At 40.5% G+C, this 20911-nt stretch overlaps 1 protein-coding gene across 1 annotated transcript in view; it reads right to left on the bottom strand.

Annotated features, from left to right (window-relative positions):
* DOP1A (DOP1 leucine zipper like protein A) overlaps positions 1–20911 on the bottom strand; it is a 103620-nt gene that overhangs the window by 64515 nt on the left and 18194 nt on the right. Inside the window, exons 2-5 of the mRNA XM_040983684.1 lie at positions 19282–19472; positions 16099–16280; positions 6666–6836; positions 6152–6341 (exon numbers count right to left, since the gene is read on the bottom strand). Of these exons, the coding sequence (XP_040839618.1) occupies positions 6152–6341; positions 6666–6836; positions 16099–16280; positions 19282–19419 (681 nt within the window). The 5' untranslated portion in view covers positions 19420–19472. The remainder of the gene's footprint in view (positions 1–6151; positions 6342–6665; positions 6837–16098; positions 16281–19281; positions 19473–20911) is intronic.

The following is a 20911-nucleotide window of genomic DNA, read 5'->3' as shown; positions in this document are numbered from 1 at the left end:
CTTTATACTTTCCCTGCTCTATGCAAAATTCCTTGAATGATTCAATTTCAATATTTTGGCATCATAATATATTTTAAAATTCTATTTTTATGCTTTTTAAGAAAAATTTAAATGACTTTTAATTTAACAACCCACCAGAAATGCACATTGAGTTTAAACTATGGAAAAATACAATAATCACCAAGGATAAAATGCTGGGAAAATACAAAAGAGTAACTATTTTAAATGTAAGGAGTACAGAAAACTCAGGACTGCCAACACTCAAAAATCAATAGTTTTATCTTTGTTTAGAAGAGGTTACGTGGGTGCTTTCTAATATTCTATTCTAAACATTGTTTACATAGTTGAGAGGGATGAATGCCCATGTGGGTCTCTAATTAGGGTGGGGGTGGTCAGAGTCTGTTGGAAGGTGGGAGGAACAAATGCTTTAATTTTTTTTTCTGCTTTACATACAGTAGGGGAAGGGGAGGAGATTGCTCTTTGATGTCCAACTACATCAGCACTTGGGGATGGAGGGACAGTCATTTGATGGCGCCTTAAAGATCCACATTAATATTCCAGAGATTTTGAGGGGTTTTGAGAGTTTTGACATGTTGTCAGCTTCCTTGCAACCAGAATTGAGAAAATCTTTCCAAGTTATACTGATTGACAAAGTCTACCTGAGTATATCACAGGCCCAGTAGTTGCAGAGTTTGGCCAGCAGAGTAATCCAACCTAATCTGTTTTTCAACCTCCAATGAGCCACACGATGGCTTTCAATGGCCCAGAAGAGGTGCTAGTCATGTCCGCTCCTGAGGGCAATGCTATTACACAGGCAACAGCAACTGAGAAGACCCAGTCCCGACATACGCGCTAGACCACCAGACCATACATCCTGTAATTTTTCTTATGGTTGGTGTTTGAGAACAGCAATCTAGTTTGGGTAGTCCTCCAAAAATCCTCACCTGGGGAATCACTTGTACCAATCAATGTATATGCCAGTGGATACAGCTGCCTGGTCAGTTCCACTCCCAGCCCCAGCTCTGCTGTGAACTAATGGGCACTTGTGGCCTAGCCTGGCCCAGCCTGCCATGGGCCCCAGTCTTCATGCACACTATTTGGTGCTGCAACCCAGCTGGGGTGACTTGCAATAACCTTCACCTGGCTTATCCCCCACAGCTGGGTTTTTGCATGTGCCAGCAAGTGTTGTGGTTTAGTCTGGTCCATCTCACATCCTATCTGATTCTCACGCATATCCACGGGTGCTATATCTTAGCAAAGCCTGACCATTACTAGCCTGGGTCCACACGTATATCAACATGTGCTGCTGTCTTGATCAGCTTAGCCCACCCCTCAGCCCTGAATTTTAGGAACTGCAACCTGCAGATCCCCCTACCAGGCACGCTTCCAATCCCAGATCCTGTACCTGCCGGGGGCACTGCAGTCTAGCCTCATATGTCTCACACTTGCCATCTGGTGTTATGGCCTAGCCTAGGTGGCCTGCAGCCATTCTAGCTCATGCACACCAGTGGATGTGGCAGTGAGAGCTAGGACTCAGGAAAGGCTGGGCTGAGCCAGGCTGCAGTAACTGTTGGAGAATGCTGAGACTGGAATCGGGCCATCTTGGACCTGGCGAATCCCACACCAGCCCACATCCAATCCCAGCTTTCACATTCACCAGTGGAAGCAATGGCCCAGTAAATGGGGCAGGGGGAAGTCCCTAAAGTTCTCCTACCATGCCTGTTCCCAGCCCCATGTTTTGCATGTGACTGCAGCTGTTGCAGCCAGGTCCAAGATGGCCCGATTCACTGGCAGGTATAGCAATCTAGCCAAGCCTGGCTTACCCCAGCTCTCATATAAACCTGGCAGGCTTACATCCCATCCTGGTTGTCACTTGAGCCAGTGTGTGCTGTGGATTGGCCCAGCCTGCTTCGTCCCCTAACCTAGCTCATACATATACAGACAAGTAGACAGCCTTGCCTGACCTCAGCTGTTCCTATCCAGTCCATCCCCAGACCCCCTTCCTTGAATAATATACAGACCCCTTCTCCCACCTCAAGCCATCCCCCTGCCTGGAGCCCAGTGTCCCTGCCTTCCTTGCGTTTTTTTAAAAAAACAAAAACAAAATCCTAAATAGTCAACTAGAGCAACCTAGGCCGTTGACTACAGCTGAGGTTTTAATACCATTTTCTGTGAACTTTCAGTGGTGCCCTCACATATTATGACTGCTTAAACTTGAACAGTACAGAACGTACAGTGAAATTATCCTTTCATCTCTACCTTTGAAGACAATTTTCCCTTTGAAGACAACAATTATTACCACAATATATTTTCTGTGAACTCACACAAAAATACACATGCTAACACTTGTATTTTTGTTTATCTTATGCACATTCACAGAGTTTCTGTAGCTATTGTCAAGAGTAATGCAAGACACCTATGTGATGTACAAGTTATACCTAACATTAACCTCAAGGTAGAATTGCTAGGTCTTGTGGTTTGGGCAAATAATGTTATGCTCCTATTAAGGTTCTATACTTTTAAATCTGACAATTTGTTTCTCCGCATGTTCTATGCTTTTATTTCTGCTAATCTGATCTTTGAAAATTGGTTTAAAATATTTAAACTTTTATTTGTTATATTATAAAAAATGCCAAATATTTCTTCTCATTTGAATTAGTTTTATTTCCTTTAGGTTATCTGTTTAAATCAATTTCTACTGGCTAAACTTAATTAGATGTTTCCTTTGTTTTCATCTACTTTATATTCAGGTCACAGAGAGACAGACACAGATAGATGAACAAAGAAGGATCTTTCATCTACTGATTCACTCTCCAAATGTTGGTCCCAGAGCCAGGAGCCCATAACCTTACCACAGTCTTCTATGTGAGTAGCAGGAACCCACATAGAAGTCAACACCCCGACGTCCAGAATACATTAGCAAGACGTTGATTTGGAAGCTGAGCAGCTGGGAACCAGACCAGCACCCAGATATAAAAGGATCCAAGAACCCCAAATGCAGCATTACTCCACTAACACACAATACCAGCCCTGTTAATATTTTCTTATAGCACCTCTTTAGTCCTTTGTGATATGTTTTCCCAAGTATTTCATTTTTAAAGAGATTTAAAACAGTGGTTTAAAATTTTCATTAGTCATTAAAAATAAATGCAACAGTTGATATCCAAATTTGCATTTAAAAGTACAGTAATGTGGCAAAAAGCTGGCATTTACATATAAATGTAAAGACACAGAAAAAAACAGAGAAAAGACCCTGGATCTTGGATTATATAATGGCTTCTTAGACCTATGATGTCAAAAACATGGGCAACAAAAGTAAAAACTGGAATTGGACTTGATAAAAACTAATTTTTTAAAATGACACTATTTGACAAAGTGATCAGTCAATTCATAGAATGGGAAAATATTTTCAAATTGTAATTATTATATGGGCTTAATATCCAAAAAAAAAAAAAAAAACAAACAGAAACTGTCATTGTGACAAAGGAAACTGTCACCTGTGATGCTCCTGGCATCCTGTACTGGGGGTATCAACTCAAGTCCCAACAGCTCAGTTTTTAATCCAGTTTCTGTTAATAACCCAGGGAAAGCGGTGGTAACTGACCCGAGTGCTTAGGCCCCTGCTCCCCAAGTAGGAGGCATAGTCAGAGTTCTGGGTTGCTGGCTCCAACCACTGTAACCATTTGGGGAGTGAACCAGCAGATGGAAGATCTTTATCTCCCCCTTTCCGTATTGCTCTCTGGCTTACAAATAAATATATTTTCAAACAAAAAAAAAAAATTCAGAACATACAGAAAACTCAAATAAGTCAGCAACAGAAAGACAAATAAACCAATTTTTAAAATGGGAAAAGATTTGAACACCTATTTGTCAATATATATATAGGCAATAACTAACGATGAGATGTCAACAACACAACCACTAAAAAATAATACTTCTCCATTAGCAGAATGGGTATATTAAGACAGTTAGAAGAACTGAAAAGGATGTGGAAAGGAAAATTAGTGCAGTCACTTTAGGTAATGGTTTGTCAATTCTTTTAAAAACTCAGAGTTACCAAACTGTGGTATGCACCAAAGAAAAGAAAACCCATGCCTACACAAAAACTGTACAATAATGCATTATTCACAATGAACAGATTTCTATGACTAAAAATAAGAAATCCAAGTATCCACAAACTAATGAATGGAAATAGCAAGTGTGTTTTACATGTTATGGAATATTTGCCAATAAGAAATGTATTGTCATATACTACAACATTGAAGATACGATGGTAAATGAGACAAACCATTAACCATATTCTGTATGATTGCATTTACATGAAATATTGAGATAAAGCAAATCCACAGAATCATAAGGATTAGTAGTTGCCAAGGACAGGAGTGACAGGAAAATGTAGTGTGGTAATAGATACTTGGTTTTTACTGGTGGGGACAGACGGGGAAAATGATGAAAATGTTATGGAATTAAGACACTCATGATAATTGTAGAATCTTGTGAGATCTATTAAAAAATACTGAATTGCACAAATTAAAGTAAGTTTTATGGCATGAGAAGTATATATCAAAACAATTACTATAAAAAAAGTTAAGCATATTTACCAAGTGACCCAGGCATCCTATTATTAAGCATATATTCTCCTCAAGAAATGAGAATAAATGTCTACACAAACATATGTATGTCCAACTTTATAGCAGCTGTAAGCCTAATTTTCAAACCAGGTAATAGCTCAAATTTGCATTAACTAGTGAATGAAGTAATAATGTATTGATACAATATGTATTAGATAGCAATAAGACATAATGACACATGACAAATGAAACCAGACTTAAACATCATATACAGTGCTAGTACATTTATGTAACACTTCAAAAAAGGCAAAACTACAAACTGAAAACAGGTGAGTGAGTGCAAGATTCTGGGAGTGTAAGGAAGGGGCCTGACTACATAGACCACAGAGAACTTTAGGGAGTGACTCACATGTTCTCCAAGTTAATTGTAGTCACTGGAACCTGACTTAATGTGCTTGTCAAATTTCACACTACTGTACATACAGAGTTACTTGATTTTATGTGGAATTATGCTTTAATTAACATACCAAAAATGTACATTAAATATCAGTCATATTATCATACAGAGAAAGAGGAAAGAATTGTCAGCCAAAATTTTTTCTTAAAAACTTGATGATCCTGGTCCGGCAGTGTGCCCTAGCGGCTAAAGTCCTCGCCTTGAATGCACCAGGATCCCATATGGGTGCCGGTTCTAAACCCAGAAGCTCCACTTCCCATCTAGCTCCCTGCTTGTGGCCTGGGAAAGCAGTGGAGGACGGCCCAGTGCTTTGGGATCCTGCACCCATGTGGGAGACCCAGAAGAAGTTCCTGGATCCTGGCTTTGGACCGGCATAGCATCGGCCGTTGCAGTCACTTGGGGAGTGAATCATCGGATGGAAGATGTTCCTCTCTGTCTCTCCTCCTCTCTGTATATCTGACATTGTAATGATAAATAAATAAATCTTAAAAAAAAACTTGATTATCCTTGAGAGTTTGCTTTTCTTCCTTAGTCATTTCAGAGAAAAGATCCACTGAAATAAAAAAATAAATAATCGTGATTTTTTAGTAATCCATCTTGCTTTAGTAATCCATCCTTTCACACAAATTCCACACAGAATTTAGTTATTATCACTGTCTAAAACTTCTCTTATTAAAAAAGCTATGACCAAAAATGGTTTGATATTTAACGAACATGGCTATGGCTAAGAGTGGTTTGGTCTTAACAACAAGATGGCAATAATAAAACACAATCAACATAAAACAAAAACTGCAACACATAAAATCTATTACATTGTAGAAGGGATCCAAATCCCAAATCAAGAGAATCTGACGTGTTCTACTCTTTACTTGCTATGTCTAACACTGTAATTTTCTATTTCGATTTATCTATACATTAAAAGATAAGACTCACAAGCATGCTTTTTGTAAAAAACATTAAGCTTTGAAAAACACTACTGAAAGTTTTGGCCTTTTGTTTTCCTTGATGAAAAATTCAAGCTCTGAGAAACTTTATTCATGGTACAAAACTCAGTGGCTGCCTGAAATAGCTGTTGGCTCTCAATAATATTTTAAAGAATGAACCACTAGGGTTTCAGACTTACCATTAGTTCAATATCACTGCCAATTATGTAAAGTTGGTCTTCCATAGAGAGCTTCCTATTCAAATGAGCAAGAACATATGTGATTCCAGGTAAGCGCACAGCAGGACTTGTGAGCAGACTCCCCCAAAGGGCACTGTAGAAGGCTGACTGGTCCACTGCAGCAGCAACTTTCTCCAACAACGAGTTGGTTCTGAGGCACAAAACAGTGTGGGGAAGAAGGGAAATGAGACCTCATTAAAAAGATAAATTATTGCTCTCTTAAAAATGAATGAAAGCATCTATGCTGTAGTCATATGCTCTGCCCTGGAAACAAATATGATAGGCTGACATACTGACCACATACACTTTATTATTAATACAATTATTATTAATTTTTCTTATTGATAAGAGCATCTTCAGGTGATACACTGAAATGTCTAGGATCACTCATTTTTTGTGATGCAAAACATTCTTGTGATCTAATGATGACTAATCCATGATTTCAATTATGAGGCTGTATGAAACACCATCTTACCTCTCATAATACTCTGATCCTTCTTCTAACCCAGGAAGAATACCAGTTAGCAATCCTTGTAGACCAGGCTTCAGGGTTTTCCCCAATGGCAAGTAATACATTTCATACAAACTGAGTAAGGTTGGTTTCACAGACATGGCAGCATTTGCAAGAAGAGGAAATAATCCAGAACTATTTAAAAAATTCAAAGGGAGGACAGAATAACTATAAAACATTAATTTCTATGCAGATATATTTATATATACATTATGAAGATTTTCAAAAGGAAATAAATTGATAACCATTTGCTGATAATGTCTACATCCATTAATCTGGTATTTTCACCTGAGTTTCATAATCATAAATCCAGTGCTTCATGGAGTTCTCCGAATTTACAATTCCAAAAGAGAATCTCCCTTTCCCTGCAAACCTATTCTTTGATCTATTACTTTCTTCAAAACAGCCAATCTGGATGACCAAAACGTATAAATCTAGGCATGATCCTTGTCTTAAAACAAAACTTTAACCTTCAATCACCAAATCAAGTCACTCCCCAAATATCTTTTGAATATAATAAATTCTCTCTGGCTCCACCAAATATTTACCTACAAGGAGCATCATCATATCCTGAACATCACACCTTTAACAGGTTCTGCTTTAGCAGTGTTCTGAAATAGTTGTTCCCATGAAAACTTTTCATTTGTTTGTTGCCAATTTGGTTTTTGAAACCTCTCAAAATTCAGCTTACACTCTGCAGCCCACATACATCCAGCAATTTCATTCTTGTACCTCCTGCTCCAAACTGAAGAACTCTTTCCAGTTAGTTTTTGAATCTTCCTTGTCCATTTTTAGTGTCCATGTTTTGTATACGCTGTTCTGACAGATGTAATTCCAACTCCTTGTCTTATATCTCCTGTATCTAAATCTATGAACTTTATAGTCCCAGCCCAAGTCCCCTCCCTGAGATGATCCTCTAATTAGACCTGGTTAGGGTGCTCTGTTTCCATAGTACCACATACTTACTACAACATTTGCCTTAATTAATGTTTGTCTTCTTCAAAAATTCTATTTATCAGAAACCAAGAGGTCATGAATATCTTCTAATTTGTATGTCCTGAGTTCCTAGTATTACATCATGCATTTAACAAGTGCTCTATAAATGAATTAAGAATCTCTCCTATTCCCAGGAGACAGAGCAAATAGAAACCACTGAACAAGAACTCCTTCAAATTTCTATTTTTGATTTCAATTTTAGGTACAACTTGACTTATTTTCCTTTATGGTCGGATGTGCATTACCCATAGGTTACTTTACACACCTATTTACAGTTTGTGCTCCTAAGTTCTCTGAGTTACCTTCTTTCATTGGCCCCAGGGCCCACAGCCTGCTTCATCCTTTATCCTTTCTTTTTCCTGTAATTTCTTCCTTTAATTCCCTTGCTCTTCAACATAAAAATACCAAAATACACTTGCATCATTACAAAACAAAAAGAGTAACAACCAAACAACCAAAACTTTAAATACTTTCTAGCTTGAAGCTGCTATGTTTTGTCAACCACCGGGAGAAAATTCATTCTCATTATCATATTCTCATTCTTTCTCTCTCATATACACATTTCCCTTTTTGATAACAAATGCTTATTTTGATGTTTTAAGAAAATCACTATTCATACAAAAATAACCTGACACAACATTACCAAAAATCACATCTGGTCTAGCTTCCTAATTTCACAAAAGGTTACACACCAATTTACTGTTTTTATGGGCTGCATGAAATTCACACCCTATGTACTGAAAATGGTTTCATTGTGGTTCCTAAGGTTTGATAACCTACAAATAGTCCAACCCTTACTGTATTTTATGTATCTATAATATTTGCTATTTATTGACAACAGCCAATAAAAACTTTCCTCTCCTTTAGGTTCCCAGTTGGCTGTGTCTTCCAACACATTTTCTATTTCTGATTATTGCTGTTCATTTTTATAGGCTACTACCACACAGCTGTCTTGTAATACTATTGTAAGTCATAAATTCTCATAAAAATGTGTCATTTTCCTTCCCATTATCAGTGTGCCTGGTTAACTAATCTCAAACCTTCTTTGGCTTCAACTGCCACTAAAATGCTGACTGCTGTAAATCTCCCCCTACCCTAAGGTCCACATATCTATTATCAAAACTTATTTTACAACACTTTTAAATATTAAGGTATGCAAGCTGCACTTTAATCATATGGGAGCCCAATCTTGTCCCAGTTGCTCAATTTCCAATCTAAAACCCCTGCTAATGGCATGGAAAAAGTAGTCAAAGATGTCTTAAGTGTATGGGCCCATGCCATCCATGTGAAAACCCGGATGAAGGTTCTGGCATAAGGCTTCAGCCCAGGCTGTCCCTATCAGCTGAGGCTATGTGGGGAATGAACCAGCGGGTGGAAGATATACCTTTCAAATAAATAAACCTTAAAAACAAAAAAGGCTTGAAGAAAGATGCATTACTACAACCTGTAGTAGAATATGGATCTTTAAAAGCATATAAGTCTCAGGACGGCACATCTCATGCCTGGATCCCCGACTCCAGCCACCATGTGCACATCTTGAGCTGTCCCCGGACCTGCCTGAGCTCCGGAGGCTGCTCCCTTTGGGGAGAGTACACCAAGCGGGGAGGTCTCCGTGACCAGGCAGGTCCAGGGTCCAGCCGCCACCCTTGGCCTGGTAGGTTAAACGTCCAGCAGCCTCCTGGCTGCTGGTGGGTCTCAGGATGGGGCATCTCATGCCTGGATACCAGATGCCTGCCACCACGTGCACATGGTGAGTATTCCCCGCGTGGCCAGGGTGTCATTTGGCGCCAGGCTCTGCCTATGGCCGCATGGCCTGGACCTCTAGGGTTCTGGTTCTTTGAATCACTGCTTAGGTATCTCCAGGTTGAAGCCACTGTGCTGCTAGGACGTGAAGCAATCCTAAAGATTCCCAATGACAGTAACTTTTCCTCTGAAGAACTTGTAATCACTGAACAATGCTGACCACCAAATCCCAGTCCATGCAAAAGCTGTGCCTTGGGGCTTGCCCAGCAGAATCATATCCTGTTACCTGACATGAGGATGGATCAGGAGAAGGGTCACATTAAGCAGGGCCATTACATTAACTAGCACTCAAGAACCATAACTGGGGGTAGATTCTCTGAGGGATGTGTGGGCCAAACCCTGTGGAAATTCTAGCCCCATTGGTTAGCCCAAGAGTTGGGGTGGTGATGCACGAAGCTAGGTGTGACCAAGGAGCCTGCCATCAATCACAGGTAAAGGAACCCCCAACAGTCCGGACTGGTCAGGGCAGCAGCACCCAAATGTGCATCCTGAATAGGGTGTGGGGTAGGCCGGGCTGCAACATTCACCAGCTCATATAAGGCCAATTGGAAGGCCAGACTGCGCCGGGCACTGGCCTAAACCCAATGGCGTGTATGAGAACTGGGTCTGGGAGTGGATTAAGTGGAGGAACTTGGGAAACTCCCTTGGTGAGTCATAGCTTCCGCTGGTGAACCTGTGGTCCAGACCTGGGGGTTGGACAAGTTGGGCAAAGTAGCTCCAACAGCTGGCTAATGTGTCTATTGGCAATGGAACAGGATGGACAGGGCAGGACTCAGCAAACCTTAGCCCACAAGCGAAACTAGAAACCAGCATAGAGCACAGGTCATGCTGAGCTAGGCTCTTGCACCTACTGGTCTGCATCAGCCAGGAGCGCTAAGCCACAGTATCTAAGGCAGAGGTCAGGACAGGTGAGGGGCTGAGCCAAGCTGAGTCAGAGCAATCACTGCCATGCATGTGATCTACGCTTGGGAACAGGTCCGGTTGGGGAGCTAAAGGGACAACCCTAGCTGGGTGGAGGATACCACCGCGGGGTACGTGGGCTGGAATGGGGGCTGCATTCTGAATGGGAAACAGTTGTAATCTCCCTTGGCACAAATGTGGACTGGGATTGGATGCACTGAGCCGGGCCAGACTCCAACACCCTCTGGTGTCCTGGAGGACCAGGGTAGATGTGAGATGGACTAGGCAAGGTCTCAAACCCCTACTGAGACATGTGTGAGCCAGATGTGGGCATGGATGGGCCATGGCTGGACTGAAACATCCAACAGCAAGGAACAGTTTGGGTTGAAGGCCAGTCAGGAAAAGCCACAGTTCCTGCTATGACAGGAGGTGGACTGAGTAGGGCTGGCTCATGGACCCACTGGTATGCACAAAATCTGGCCTTGGGAGAGGTTCTGATGGAGGAGCTGGGGCAACTCCTCTGGCAGGACACAGATCTGGCAGGAAAGCGCAAGAAACATGATAGGAAACAGCCAGAACAGGCCATGGAAAGTGTCCCATTGGCATAGATTTGGCATGGGTCAGGGGCAGACCAGGCTGAATCTGTCCACGTCATCCACTGGCAAATCCAAGCACCAGAGCAGAGTGTGGGTCGAGCCGGGTTCGGTGGCAACCAAAACTAGTGCACAATACGGAATGCCAAGCTGAGGTTGTCTATACCAGATTTGACTGCAGCGCCCAACCAGCACACGTGAGAACAAGGAAGGGAAGGGGCTGAGCCAGCAGAGGGAATACGGCGGGGGGGAAGGGGGGAGCGGTGGTTCCCCTGCTGTACAACTACTCCCACTGGAGAGCATGAGTTAGGTTGGGGGACAGACCAGACTAAGCAGGGCTACAACACTTGTGCGCCTCATGTGTACCAGATCAGGGAAAAGCCAGGCTGGGCTGATTATTCCTATTGGTGCAAACAAAATTAGAGTGGGTGAGGGTTGTTTGGGCTTAGCCACAGCATCAGCTGGCAGAAAGCTGGCACTGGGGGCTCGTTTTGTCAAGTCAAACCACAGAACTACCTGGGTTGTGCATAATCCAGGAGAGGGAAAGACCTGGGAGGGAAATAATGGGCTCCTCCTTCTTGGGTTACCACTTCCATGCGAGGGCATGAAAACTAGGACAGGGGCCGGGGTGGCTAGACAGACACCCAACAGCATCTGTGTGGGCTGGATAGTTGAGCTGTTTAGATGGAATGAAGCTTTAATACTCATCGACATGTACAAGAGCAGAATGGAGTGTGGGAGAGACTGGACTACTGCTACACATACTGGCAAACCAGGGTAGGGTGGCGGGCCTGGTGTGAGTTATTGTGGGTCGCTCCAACCAGGCTGCAGCTCCCACTGCTTTATGTGAGGGCCAAGTATGTGCTGAGCAGAACCAGGCTGGACTGCAACACCCACTGGTTCCAGTGGAAGTTGGGGCTGGAAACAACCAACCCAGCAATTGTAACCACCAGCTCTTCGGGGCAATGGACTGTGCTGGGCCCTGTAGTTACTAGTACATACAAGAACCTAGTTTGAGAACACCTCAGACAAAGTTTCTTTGGAGATATCCCCAATCAAAATACTGGACTCAGAACCCTAACCAAGAAAAGACAGAAGACAGAACAGGTCAATCAACCATCTCAGCTATATGTTGGCAGTGAAATACGGGGCAAACAGAGACTCTATGATGGACTACGTCAATCAGTGGATTCTTCAAAGACCTCATCGTGCTTGGAGTGGCAAGATTGGCAGCGATTCATAACTGTTGAAATATCAAAACTACTTGAGCAAGAACCACAGAGCATGCCCTACATGTGGGAGCTGGGGAGGGTGGGAAATTGGGTGGGCCTTCTCCCTTAATATCCCATATAAAAATGAAGGAAGCAATATGGAAATAATAGTCTTACCCACTTTCCTATAGCCCTTGAATGTTTTTAGCCTAATTAACTATGTAAAGATTGTTAAAAATGTAATTTAAAAAATTATTTTAAAAAAAGCCTAAGTGTTTGTTGTCCACAGGAACTATTACTTAATATAAAATACAAAAAATACAAACTTCAGTTTTAAAAGCACTGTTGAAAAGAGTACAGAATATCAATATGCTCCACTGCGCAATCACCTGGCTTCTGCTTGTGCAGGCACCTGTTGGCCCACATCCAGGCAGGTGGAGTGAGCCTGGGGGTTTCTGCACATGCTTGATTCCATGTGAGGTTGGCAGGGGGAAGTAAGGAGAGCCCTAGGTTAGCATGCTGGCATGGTGTGCTGGTGGACCAGGCTAAGGGAACTATGAACATGCTTGGGTTTGGGGTTGGTGGAGGGGTAAGTTCCCAGGCCACCACACACGCCAGAGGATTGGGTCTAGGGACTCATCTATGAGCCTGGGTTCCTGGTGGGTGGCCAGAGCTCTAGGCCAGCATACCACCCCACCAGACGAAGCTTGGGAAGACCAGCCAGGGAAACCCAAGTGCTCTCAGGTGCAGGGACTGTGGACTGGTCAGAGAAGGGACAACAAGGATGTGTGGGAGGGAGGACCGCTGAGAGAGTATGTTGTAGGTGAGGAATGATTTCTGGGGGACTTCCAGTGACAACGCTGCAGTACTTGCAGGTTAGCAAGGGGGCTCAGACTGAGCACTTTGGAGGAGGGAAGCTAGAGGGCCTTTCTGAGTCAGACTGCACTAGTCCACAAGGGAGACCTGAGCTGGCTTAATTAGTATCAACCACCATGGATCACCACCCACTGGCACATACTAAACTTAGGGCTGGGGGCCTACCTGGCAGGGTTAAATAATAGTATCCACCACTGTGTGTCAAATGGGTCTGGTAACTTAGGCTGGGCTATGACACTAAGCAGTAGGTGAGAACCAATACTGGGGCAGATTCTGTGGCGGGTATGTGGGTTCAACCCTGTAGAATTGCAATATCCACTGGCATGCTAAAGAACTGGGCGTACTGACGGGTTGTTAGGCATGACCACGGAAATCCCTGACACTCAATGGGTACTGGGGTTGGGAACAGGCAGAACTAGTCCCATAGGCACATCCAAGATTTGTTGTGGGGTGGGCTAGGCCACAACATCCACCAGCATACACAAAGGCCAAGACAGAGTGAGCAGGCTATGTCAGGTAAGGGTCTCGCATCCATTGGCACACATGGAATTTGGGTCTGGGAGTGGGCCTGGTGGGGTAACTTTGGGAACTCCCCTGGTGGGCTATAGCTCTCATTGGTGAACATGTGAATCAGGCATGTGTGTTTGTCAGGCATAGCAAGGCAGCTCCAACTTGTCTGCAAGCGTGTGGGTTGGTTTGGGAGGGAAAGTAAAGGAGAGCCAACTGGGCAGGGCTGGGCCAAACCTTAACCAAACAAACATGTGCAGGAGTCAGAATGGAGTGTGGGCCATGCTGGGTTAAACTATCACACCTACTGGTTTGCATAAAAACCACTGATGGGGGCAGACTGGGCAAGGCTAGGCTGCAGCACCTACCAGCAAGGCTGCAGCATCTGATGGCAAAGATCAAGATGTGGGATGGGATATGCAAGGCTGAGTCAGAACAATCACTGGCACATACAAGATCTGTGGCTGGGAGAAGGCCTCACTGGGGAGCTAAGAGATGCCCTGGCTGGGTTGTGGTTCCCACTGGTGAGCATGAAAACTGGGACCAGGGGCAGACCAGGCTCGGAAGGGCTACAGAACTTGTTGGCTTACATGCGAGCTGGATTAAGAGGAGAGGTCGGCTGGGCTCAGCAACCATACCCAATGGTGCATGTATGAACCAGAGTAAATTCAGGCTGCTCAGGCTTTGCTGTAGCATCTGCTGGCAAGTGCTGGGAATGGGGGCATGTCCTATCAGGCTAAACTACAGAACCAGCTGGAAAGTGCAAGATCCAAAGCTGCAAGTATGCCTAGTAGGAAAACTGTGGGTATCTGTGTAAATAGTAATATCAGCCACATTTAGAAGTGGTATTTAGAATTATTTTTATAAAACATACTGATAAAAATAGACACTTTAACTGTATGCAATCTCTGTCAAGACATAAGAATTAGTATATTTGAGTTATGTAAGAAAATAATTGGTTTGAGAAAGAACATAGCATAGCAGCAATTCTTAGGGAATTACATGCGATACTGATTCAGAAATGCTCAGGTAACATTTAGCTCTGCTCTTTGGAATGCACTATTATTCACTATTATTAAAAATACCTCTTTACCAAATTGAAGTAGTACACAATGTTTCAGATATCCATGCTCATTTCTCTTCAATAATCCTTGAAAATATCAAGGAATTGAAATACAACAAATAGTATTTCTTTAATTGTTCAGCAATTGTTTACTAAAGGGCTCCTATCTGTCAGGTACTAAGTTGGGTACTGAAAAGTCAGCAATCAAAGAAAACAGGAAAACACTCCTGATCCACTGATCTCCTAAAGCTTATTTCAATAACAACATGTATGTGCAAGTATTTTAGTTGCTTGAGTACAGGACAAGGGATATTCCAAAAGCAAATGAAAAGTACATATTGTAAGAAACCTATGGATAGATTTCGAAACTTTGTTGCCCTACAATAATCTTTAAATTGGCAGAGTGACACCAACAGAGACGGACAGATAGAAAGACAAAGGCCTTCCATCTACTGGTACTCTTCCCAAAGACTCTCAACAGCCAGGAATGGGTTAGGCTGAAGCTGGGAGCCAGGAACCCCAACCAGGCTTCCCATAAGGTGTCAGAGGCTCTAGCACTTGAACCATCATTATATTCCATCCTGGAAGGATCACATTAACAGGAAGCCAGATCAGAAGCAAGATAGAACTTTAACCACCACCTCAAATCAGAGTACTTTCAGAATAAAATAAATTCCAAAAAATAAACAGATAAAACAGTAGTTACTAGGAGCAGGAATAAACAGGGAAAAGCACGTCAAAGGATATAAGTTTTAAGATATATATAGTGAAAAATTCTGCAAATATCATGTACAATATGAAGACCATAATGTATAATATTATGGTAACATATTAGGTTTTTTACTGAATTAGTGTGTTTTACCTTATTGTCACCAAAAAGTATGTGAGGCGGTAGAGTTGCTTCAGTATAGCAGCATTTCACTATAACATCAAGCTATATACCAAAATATACAAAGTAAAAGCATTTTAAAAAAGATAAACTGTGGGTATAGACAAGCTTGCTCAAGGGAAGATACAAAGTAAAGATATGACGAAAGTACAGAATTAAATGAGACTTCAGGAGGAAAAGGTAATGGAGGATAAGAAAGAGTAACTCAACAGGGAAAATGTGTAAACACAGTGGGCAACAGAAGTGGAGAAATGCTAACAGTATTGAATGCTTCTAACAAATGAAGGTATCTTATTTTTTTTCCACAGGACTAGTTTTCAGTTTTAAAAGGACAGGATATATTGCTGTCTGAACAATTCTAAATGAAAATTTTTCATAATAGCTAAGCATATAAAAAAGTTGCAGTTTCAAAATTTGTGAATTACATATATAGAAAAGAAATATGTCTGAAATCTAAATATAAGTGTACTCAAATTATTAGTTCTAAGTGCAGGAAACACTAAACATGTTAGAAATATATTTTATTTGTGTTAGGTATAAATTGTAAAATTATTCTTACCTATATAAAAAAAGGTCTTTGGCAAGTCTCTTAGGTCCAATGATTTTGAATATAATTTCGTAAGTTTCAAGTGCCTTCCGATGAACTCCACCGGGCAATGCTGGATGTAGACATTGAGCTAGCCGTTTGCCGATGGTCAACTTTTTAGGTACTACCTGGTATTTTGCATTATTCTGTAAAACCTTAAAAAAAATTTTAAGAAATTTGAGAAAAGCAAAAATATTACCCCCCTTTTCCATTTTTTTAGACAACGCAGTAACAGTGTGAAAATTCAGTGTGGGCATTTGTTTTTCTCGGTTATATCTTCTGGCATAATATGTTGGCAATTAAAACAAAAAAATCTAAAAGTACTAATTTGCACAATGAATGCATTACATGTTAACAAACAGTTTAAATGAAAAGTAATTTCCAAAACAAATTCATTCAGAAGAGCAAAGCTTTTCAAAATCTTTAATATCTAATGTAAAAGACAACAGCTGGAAAATCTTGAGTTGGCCTTGTTTGAAACAAATAAAGAAAATCTAATATTATAGATATTTTCTAGAATGAGGGAAAAAGTTAATATTCTAGCTCTCAAATACTACAGCAAGTAACTCTAACACATATAAGAAATTCCAGGGTAAGTATTTATTTCATTGAGGAATAGAGACTTGGGACACATATAGCCCATACCAGTGGCTGAGTGCCAGATTTGGCTCCTGACTACAGCTCCCCTATGAAGCAGCAAGTGACAATAGTGACCCAGCTACCCATGTGTGAAACTAGACTGAGCTCCTGGTTCCTGGCTTTAGCCTGGTCTACTGCCCATTTTGTAGGCATCTGGGGAGTGAACCACCAGAAGATCACTCTCACTTCATTTCAAATCATTTTTCTTGGGCTTATTTATGTTTATTGAAAAGGCAGATATACAGACAGGGGGAGAGAGAGAGAGCAAGATCTTATGTCCGATGATTCACTCCCCAAGTGAGCGCAATGGCCGATGCTATGCCGGTCCGAAGCCAGGATCCAGGAACTTCTTCCTGGTATCCCACACAGGTGCAGGGTCCCAAGGCTTTAGGCCGTCCTTGACTGGTTTCCCAGGCCACAAGCAGGGAGCTGGATGGGAAGCAGGGCTGCCGGGATTAGAACTGGTACCTATATGGGAGCCTGGAGTGTATAAGGTGAGGACTTTAGCTGCTAGCCCACAATGCCGGGTTATCAAATAATTTAAAAAAATAAATCACATAACTGCCCATTGTTTTTACATTTAATTTTCCATCTGAACAAAACAAATTTTGCTTTATTCAATTATAATACTTGTTTAGAGATAACAGGAAAAGATTTAAGAAGATTCTATCTTGAAAACCACCTAAAGGTGATTAATTTTTGGTGATAGATCTCTAAACTTAGTCCATCAGTATGAACATAAAGACAACATTGTAGTAAGACTTTACTACAATGTTATAAAATGGAAACTGAGAATATGTATAATATGCTGCAACATATTGAAACAAATGCACAAAAAATTGCTTACTTTACAAAAGAAAAAAAAACTGAAGAGAACTCTACAAAAGGACCACTCTTAGCAGTATAGCAAAAAGGTCACCATTGGATCTCACCCTTTTTAAAATTTATATTTAAATATATAGTTAAGCCGTATTCAACATACACAAATATACACACAATTCTTGCCTTCTTTCCATAATGGCCTTACAGAAGTTTTATTAACAACTTGAATATTCTGTTTTGTTACCTAGAGAGACTGACATCTGATTTCATGAATACTGTTTAATTTTTAAAAAAATTGTTTTAAACCTGTCTATGCAATTAATTAGGTAACCAACTTCCAGAATTTAATGAATGGGCTTTGAAAACACTTGGCTAAATGATCAGGAACAGACCCTCAGTAGTCTTCAGAAGCAGAAAGTATCTATCTTTAAGCAAACTCACACGTCTGATAAAACTGTCTTTAACTGTTAAGATAACAAGAACTATTTAAACCTCAAATCTTTTTTTAACATTTTTTATTGTTAATAACATTGTATTATGTGATACAGTTTTATTATAGGTGCTTGGAATCCCCCCCAACAACCCTCCCCCCATGGTGGATTCCTCCACCTTGCTGCATAACCACAGTTTAAGTTCAGTTGAGATTGCTTCATTGCAAGCACATACCCAGCATTGAGTCCAGCATCTTAATCTTAAATGTTTGAAGTGAACATCTGAAACACATGCTTGTGCAACCACTTTTCACATAAATCACTGACACATTGAAAAGTTAAGCTTTTGATGGTAGTAAGGTGTTTGCAAGTTAAAAATTAGTGTCTTTGGTATGGTATTTTAAGACAAATTTTTGTTCCAATAATTGTTTGCCGAGAAGCTAATCCATACTAAGATAGAATTTGGAAAAACACTGCTTTCCCATCTAGCCCCTTGAATATCCAGAAATATTCTATTCAGCTAAAAACAAAAAGTCATTAAAACTATGGATGAAGTGAGAAAATTTCAATAATAGTAGAGAAAAAAAGCTAGTCAAAAGCTTTATTTTATTTTATTTTTTGGTCAAAAGCTAGTTAAAAGTTTATCGGTGATGATTCTAAAATTGTTGTAGGTAAGTCAGCCATGTCAAAAAGTCTTCAATTATAGAGAAAAAAAAAGCCTTAAAAGACACTTTACAATTATAGCAGAAAAAAATTAAACACAGTTAAAGCAAAATCACTCAAAGCTAAGCACCAAGGCTTAAATGACTATTTGTACTCACTCTTATATAGAGCCGCTATTGTACAAAGAACAAAAATTGTAAAGACTTTCCTGGAAATAAGATGTTCCCTTGTGCCAGGCAGGCTTTGGGAAAGATAGGGCAGTTACTTCTTTCCACTTGAAGTTTTCTTTTTGATGGTAGGAACTCCAGAACCATAACTGATGTTCAATTATACAGACTAGTCTCACAATTAGTATATTTGATTTATAGTACTGTGCTTTCATATGTAAAGATTACATGCTCCATACATTTTTCTTTGGATCTTCTAAAACTGTAACAGTATGACTGACTAGGTAGGTATGCAACTTCTGAGTTCAAATTGTACTACCAAAAATAATGAGGTTTAACTGTATTTCTAGGCTCTTAACTCCAGGATTCAGAGAAATTCATTCAACATAAAAATGGACTCCTGATTTTTCTTTTATTAAGTAAGACAAACATACCTTGTTAAGTTTTCCAAGTGCTGATATCAAATCTGCCCATTCACTAGAGTATTCAAAATTTTTTAGTGCTTTGTCAATTGCAGCTACATAGTTTCTGTATTTGGAGTCACTAAGTAACTCCAGCTCTTCTGTGTTCATCCTCCTTCAGGGTCCCACTAGAAACCAGTTCCAAAATCTTGCAAAATCATTACCTAAAAAAACAAACAAACAAACAAACAAAAAAGTTTGCAAGAAGAATCAAAATTACAAAGGAAAATACTGAAATGGGTGCCTATGATTTTGCCACAGAGGAGATGATTAACTTTAAGTTGTTTCTTACAGTATCAAAATTCCTAGCTACCAAGTGGAAAGTATTCAAACACAGCTTCAGATACAACTACTTTCAAGTTTCTTAGAAAGTAGATAAACAACTGAGGGAATTTAGAAAACATCACTTTAGAAATGTTATTTCTGTCACATTTGTTGAGACTATATTTCTGATATACATATCCTACTTTTTTATGAATCTAAAACTAAGAATTATCAAAGATAAGTGCTTTAAAAAAAGAAAAAACAAATTGTTTTTAAGATCATTTCCTTTTATTAGCTAATAATTGGGCACCTAATATGAAAATAAAACATCAGCCACTTGAAATTAGGCTTTAGAATAACACTGACAAGAATATATTGCAGTGTAACGTGTGTTTAGATATTCTTTGACAATTCTTTCTAAAACAGATACCTAGTCTTCCCACACTTGAGCTGGATTTAGCGACTCAATTAAACCAGTAAGGCAGGGAAGAGAATATGAGTAATGGCCAATAAATTACTACAGTGCTTCAGCTTCCTCTTTACTCGGCTATGTCCTAAGGAAAATTAACTGCCACACTTAGGGAACACTCTAAAGGCACCCTCACAGGAAATCCATGTGCTGAGGAACTCAAATTTCCTGTTATAGTCATGTGAGTGGACCAACTTAGATACAGATGATCCTGCACCCTTAACAATATCTTGTATCTTGATCTGATTCTTGCCAAAACTGATATCTTGACTAATTTAATAAGAGCCCCAAGCCAGAACATCAGAGCTCAGTCTCTTAAATTCATGACCTACAGTTTTCTGGTTTAGGTCACCGAGTTCAGGAGTAACTAAAACACAAGTAATACAGAATGATAACAAGGGATCTAACAGGGTCTCAAAACACTAGGTGAGACACAAGCATTTAGCATAGTGTTAAATTTACCACTTAAGGACACCTGCTCCCCAGATTGACAGACTACTTGTTCAAGTCCCAGATCTCTGCTTCAGAGCCAACTTGCTGCTAACGGGCACCCTTGGGGAGAGCATATAATGGCTCAAGTGCCTGAGTCTCTGCCAACCACATAGGAGAACCATACAGAGGTCTGCACTTCTAGCTTTAACTCTGGCCAAATCGTGGATGTTGCAGGCATATAGTAAGGAATCATAGACAGATTTCTTTATTTTTATCTTTCAAGTAAAATGAAAATAAGTAAAACTTCATTAAAAAAATGTAGCTTCGCCTTTTTTTTTTTTGGTATCCTAACTTGTCACTAGCTACATTAAACTCAGTTCATGAATATGCTGAAAGATTTAAAAATATACCTGAGGAGATGTCAAAACAATTCGAAAT

Source organism: Ochotona curzoniae, unplaced genomic scaffold (genome assembly GCF_017591425.1).
Source record: "Ochotona curzoniae isolate NIBS_2020 unplaced genomic scaffold, NIBS_Ocur_1.0 contig_3819, whole genome shotgun sequence".
In the NCBI taxonomy this organism is placed as follows: Eukaryota; Metazoa; Chordata; class Mammalia; order Lagomorpha; family Ochotonidae; genus Ochotona; species Ochotona curzoniae.
This window is presented reverse-complemented; position numbering and strand designations above follow the sequence as displayed.